The 6,200-nt window shown below is 51.9% G+C and overlaps 1 protein-coding gene across 3 annotated transcripts in view; it reads right to left on the bottom strand.

The window, feature by feature from the left end:
* Positions 1-6,200, bottom strand: part of Klhl25 (kelch like family member 25) — a 26,655-nt gene that overhangs the window by 4,050 nt on the left and 16,405 nt on the right. For all 3 annotated transcript variants that reach the window (XM_031387020.1, XM_031387019.1, XM_031387021.1), the window contains exon 2: positions 2,325-4,129. In XM_031387020.1, coding sequence (XP_031242880.1) covers positions 2,349-4,118 — 1,770 coding nt within the window. In that variant the 5' untranslated portion in view covers positions 4,119-4,129 and the 3' untranslated portion in view covers positions 2,325-2,348. The remainder of the gene's footprint in view (positions 1-2,324; positions 4,130-6,200) is intronic.

The following is a 6,200-nucleotide window of genomic DNA, read 5'->3' as shown; positions in this document are numbered from 1 at the left end:
CCATCAAGCCTTGAAGTGGGTTCCTGGAATAGAGAAAGTAGGAATGGGGGCAAGAAGGAGTCACAGGGGCTTCAGGGGCTACTGCTGGTGGTCCCTGGAACTACTCTGGAGCCCATAAGGATAGACACAGTAGATCTAAAGAAACCAGGCACAGGGGGAGCTCCCAGGAGATGGGGATGGTGGCACTTCCTGCCAGGACCTTCCTAATGGTTACCTGGGTCAGCAGAGCCAGAGTTGTTGGAAGGGGGCAGAGACCAGGCTGGGCAACTCCAGCTGACTGGTTAGTGCCATGGCATTACCTGTGACTCCCCTAGCATCCCATGGCAGGAATGCACATGGAGGCAGCAGGCACGCTATGTTTTGGCCCCTTCTGGCCTTGACTCTATTAAGGTTCCTGACCCTTTCCTAGACTGGGCCATCCCACTTCCCATCGCACAGGCCACGGGCTGTTGCCGAGTTGCATCCACATGCCATGGAGGCTAAGGGGTGGAGAGGGTTCCCAGGAAGTTCCAGGCATGTGCTACCTATCAGCTTCTTCTCCTGCTGCTCTGCTATGGGTCTGCCTTTGACCTGTGGGAAAAAGCTGATGAGAGGGAGCTGCAGACAGCAGGAACACTTGGGGATCAGCCTTGCGGACAGAGGCCAGGTCTGTCTAGATGGAGGAGAAAGTGCTCTGGGTGGCCAAAGTACTGCTGTGGCCCCCAAGAACTCAGGAGGCCTATGTCCATGGGGATACTCATCGCCATCCTGAGGACATGTACTGGGGACTGAGTGTGGCTTCCAACCTGAATCTGAGGTTGGCTGGGTCTGTGCCTACTTCCTCATCTAAAGCAGGCTAGTGATTAAAGCCTGTCCAGCTGTTCTAGTCACATGGGAATGACAACCGTAGGGACAGGCCAGGGACATAAAAAGACCTCCCAGCATCTGAGAACTGTGCCTAACAGTTTCCATTCCCTTCTCCCAGATGAGTACACTGAGACTCTGGGAGTTAAGCCTGCCCAGGATCGAGCCAACAGGGTGTCAATGGCAAGAGATCCTGAGCCTAACCTAAAGCAGAGCAGATCCTGATGACACGTGCAGGACAAGTTCAGCCTAGCTGCCCCTCTCACAGGCCAGTGACAGCGTGGAGCCTCTGCTGGAGAGAGTAAGGCGCCTGCCCACCTCCTGAGGCAGAAGTAGGTTCAGGCTACAGAGGCGAATAGAGTCATGGACATAAGGAACCTCTCAGCCCCACATGTGACTCCACCCCACAGGTGACATTGCATTCCAGTCACCAGTGACAGAAATAGACAAGTAGTAGAATGCCATTATCCCTTTGAATCTTGTTCCCCTCGGGGCCTGGCCACTGCTACGTCACTCTGGGAGGGAAAAAAAAGCCCAAAAGTCTTAAGAGAGTCAAATCCCGTGCTGACTGCTCAGGAGCCAGCTGCTCAGGCTTAGACCTGAATGGAGCTGTGGAGGCTCAGCAGGACCCGGCTTAGCCTGAACTCAGCTCAGTCTATGGACAGGCCTGGCCCAGGAGCCCTGTTACCCTGTGCAGGCTGACCCACAGGTTCACTGAGGCCGAGGATGTTTCCCAGCTCGGTCCTCTACACCAGAGGAGCACAAGGCAGGAGGCCAGTGGGGAGGAGGAATGGAGGTACCCCCATCCTCCCTTGGCCCACGGGAGTCCATCCCCCATGCTTCATTCCCAAAAAGACTTTGAACTGGGACAGGAGATGTGGGCTAGTATTGAGCTAACTTTCCTAGGACCTAGCCATAAAACCTCAGGCTCCTCCAAGCCATGGCAGCCCCTCCCAAGAACATACTAGCAGGCTGGCCTCTGTAAAGGACAGCACCAACACAGACTTCACTCTGCTGTCCCTTCCTGTCCCCAAGCTCTCTGTCACTATACACCTGTCTCTTAAGAGTCTCACCCATGCCTCTGCTCCCCAAAGAACTCCTGATGAGTCACTTGCTTCTCCTTCAGCCAGACTCGTGTTTTCTTATGACTTTATTCACGCACAGTACTGAGAATGGCAGCGGGGCTCACAGACACCTGTTCTGTGGTAGGCTCCCTCTGAGGATCAGGACAGCCACCTCACTTTGTCAGAATGGCTGCTGCTTTATATTGGTCTGCATCCCTACACATCACACAGAAGACAGACACTACCTCGTCCACTGACAAGCTCATATCTGTGCCGGAAGAGTAGGATATGAACAGGCCGTCTGTCCCTAAATGCCATTACCCTGGTGTTCATCAGACCCTCCCTGGGAGATGTGACAATCATTGCCAAGAGCAGAGATAAGCCAGAGAGGGGGTTCCAGCCCTCCTGAGGGCTCACCTGGCTGGGCTCCAAAGGTGCCTTTCAGGCAGGCAGATGCTTCCAGGTGCTAACGAAGGCCGTGGGAATGAGAGAGTAGGGCACGGTGGTGATGCAGTTCCATGTGTCTGAAGTAGGGTCATAGCAGTCCAGGGTCTTACACCTCTGGGTCCCAAAGTAGCCTCCCACCACATACAGCTTGTTGCCTGAAGCCACAGCATGACAGGACATGCGTTTGGCTGTCATGTCCCCAATCCGTGTCCACTGGTTGGTCTCACAGTCGAAGCGATAGGCTGAAGCTGCTGTGTACTCTGTGTCACCTCCCATGATGAAGATCTGGCTGCCCAGGACAGCAGCAGCCGTGTATCGCCAAGGCTGGGGACACTCTGCCTTGATTGTCCACCGGTTCTCGGAGGGGTCAAAACACTGGACTTTGGACACCATGTCCCGGTGGATGCTGGTCCCTCCAAACACAAAGAGTTTCAGCTTGGCACTCACCACTGCAGCATTGCTGACACCATCTCTCATCGGGGCCACCATAGACCACTTATTATCCCCAGGGTCATATTTCTCTACTTGCTTCAGGGAGACAGAAGGCGAGGCAGGGAAAATACCTGCTAGGGATGTATGACCCCCCACCACGTACAGACAGTTCTCCAGCTCAGCTGAGCCATGGCCAAAGCGGGCAATCAGCATGGGGGCTGCCTTAGACCATTCCTCATGGACAGTATCATACACCCAGACATCCTTAGAGACCCCATTCTCAGAGCCCCTGCCTCCAGTTACATAGACCTTGCAACCAATTGCTGAAGCACTGAACTCCTTCCGGGGGCTCGGCAGATCTGCCTTGGGGATAATCTCCTTGGCTTTGTGGTCCACTTGGTAGATCTTGTCACACATAAAGGTCTGGCCTCCCAAGATGAGCAGTGTGTGACCTGCCTTGCGAGGCCGGGCAAAGGGACTGGTGACCACACCATCATTCAGCAAGATCTTAGTCTTGCAGCGGAAGGCCTCATCTATGATGAGCTTGGTGCACTCATCTGCCATGAGGAGGGCCTCTCCAGATACGGCCTTCTTCAGGCAGTCTGAGGGCAGCAGGGCCAGTCGCACATTGCGCAGGAGCAGGGGCAGGTGGGCCTTCCTCTGCTCTAAGTCATGCTTCACCCACTGCAGGATGGCCTCAAAGACCACGCGCTCATCCTCAGTCTCCAGCTCATCTCTGGAGATGAGGTCCAACAGTGTGTCCCTAGAGAGACTGTTGAAGTCCTCACTCTGCCGCACCGTCTCAAAATGCACGAGGGACATTCGGCATGAGAATTCATAAAGTCGTCGGCACTGGTGGGCATCAGACAGCACCATCATGCCAAGGCAGTTGGAGGGGGAAAGATTCTTCTCCAGGAACTCGGCAGCTGCATCCCGGACATCATGGAACTGCAGCATGTCCCCGGCCTCCAGCAGCGACTCTGCGTTCTCCTCATTGATGACGATGCGAGAGGAGTAGGCAAAGTCCAGCAGCAGCTCCAGCACCTCAGGGTGCAGGTTGTCCTGGAAGTTGACCGTATCATCCCGGCTTTCCCGCAGGCCGTGGCTGAACATGGCCTCAAAGTAACGGCTGGAGGCAGCCAGCACCGCACGATGACAAGGAAAGGCTCGGTCACCAGCCCAGAGAGTGACATCAGTGAACATGCAGTGCTTACGCAGAGTGTTGAGGTGGGCCAGCACACAGTCAGGGTGTGAGGCCTTGTGGAAGACTGAGATGTTCATGGAGCCCGTGCTGCTCCGCGACTTGCGGGTCTCGTGAACGCTGACTGACATCGTGTACTAACCTGCAGGGGGAATGACACTGATCAGTACAATATCTCCTGCCCACAGGCTCTCTGAACAGTGAACAACTTTTTCACACTCAACTCCAGTACCCCACCCTCTTCCTTTCCTTTGTCCAGCTCCAGGCAAGCAAGCCTTGCTTCCTGCCTCTCCAAGGATGTTGCAGGCAAGAAGGCCTTGGGCTTCACTCAGTCCTGCAGAGACGACTTTGTTCTGCCTGGACACAAATCTCTAGCTGCACCAATTTTACCTCAACAATAAAGCACCAAAAAAAAGCACTTGTATTTTACAATGTTTCACAGTTACATGAGATGAATACTACATTTATAACAACTGCAGGTGAGCCTTCTGGTTTACTCTGTTGCTGCCACTACAGTCCAGAATGAGGAAAGACAGGGCTTCTGATCTTAGGCCATTGCTATATTCTACATTGGGGTTTTGTTGGTGGATTTGTTTGCTTATTTGTTTGTTTTTAGTGGTTTGAGACAAGATCTCTCTATAGCCCTGGTACAGCAGTGTGGCCTCAGACAAACCTGCCAGCCTCTGCCTCCCCAGTACTAGTATTAAAGGTGTGCACTATCACAGCCTAAGTCAGAGTTTTTAATGATTATACTGTGTTTCTATTTAAATCATGTGGAGGTTTCCAGGTCAAGTATGCTGGATGAGAGTCACTCCTAGAACTGCAGAGAAGGACTTCAAGGCTGAGGTGCTTGAGGTACACCAGGCAGTGATGCTCGGCATGAACATCTTCCCAGTCCCACAGAGTTCTCCAGAGACAGAGGTCAATGTGTGGCATACACAGTTTGTGAGAGCCCTCATCCAACAAATCAATCTAACTGGATATAAACCACAAGCCCATGACTGCACCAGTGCCACAGATCACTCCAGACACTGGGCTCACACAGATCCTTCCAGAGTCAGCCCTCTATATACACTCTTCGTTTTTTTTTTAAGATTTTTATTTATTTATTTTATGTGAGTACACTGTTACTGTCTTCAGACACACCAGAAGAGGGCATCTGATCCCATTACAGATGGTTGTAAGCCACCATGTGGTTGCTGGGAATTGAACTCAGGACCTCTGAAAGAACAGCCAGTGCTCTTAACTGCTAAGCCATCTCTCCAGCCCTATATATACTTTTTTATATATATTTCTATTCACTCATGTAGGCCTGGCCTCAGTGTACAAAGCTCTTGCCTAACACCCACAAGACCCCTAGCTTCCAGACCCCCATGCCACAAAAACAAGATACCCCCTTTCCCTGCAGATTAAGGCATGTAGCCCGCTTTACATTTAAGAATGCAAAGGAAGGCAGGAGAGATGACCCAGCAGTTAAAGCCACTGGCTGTTCTTCCAGGGGACTTGAGTTTGATTTCCAGTGCCCATGTGGTAGCTCACAGCCATCTGATGCCCTCTGGCAGACCCTCTGAGCATGAACCTGAAACAGACATAATCCATGTAGGTGAGGCACCCTCACAATACGAAAGAGGGCTCAGAAGTAGCTCAGCAGCTAATAGCAATGTGCTGTTCCTCCAGGACCTGGATTTGGGTCTCAGGTAGCTCTAGCCTGGGAACCTACACTCATGTGCACATGCCCTGACATCAACACACTCATAAACATTCAAGAGAGCTGCTTCCTTGTCAGCAGAGTGGCACATACCAATAAGTTAGCACTTGGAAGGCAAACACAGGTGGAACTGGATCTCTATGAGTAAGGCAACCCTGGTCTACACAGAGTTCTGGGACAGCCAGGCCTACATAGAGACCCTATATCAAAAAAGACACTGTCTCAAAATCAATTAAAATACAGTTAACCACAGCTGTTATATGATTTCCATATAAATATTATTTTGGATTTTTTTTTTAACATTTTGTGTTTTCCTGAGACCAGACTGGCCCTGAACACAGAGATCAGCTTGCCTTTGCAACCTGATCTGTGGGGTTAACGGTATATGCCATTTTATTCTAAGCAAATTTTTATGAGATTTTGTTTGCTTGAGACAAGGTCTCACTCAGCATCTTCTGGGGCGGCCCCTGAAGACTGAACCCCAGGCACAAGCCACAAGTGGCTC

Source organism: Mastomys coucha, unplaced genomic scaffold, assembly GCF_008632895.1.
Source record: "Mastomys coucha isolate ucsf_1 unplaced genomic scaffold, UCSF_Mcou_1 pScaffold21, whole genome shotgun sequence".
In the NCBI taxonomy this organism is placed as follows: domain Eukaryota; kingdom Metazoa; phylum Chordata; class Mammalia; order Rodentia; family Muridae; genus Mastomys; species Mastomys coucha.
Note: the sequence above shows the minus strand (reverse complement) of the source record. Positions and strands in the feature narration are given on the sequence as shown.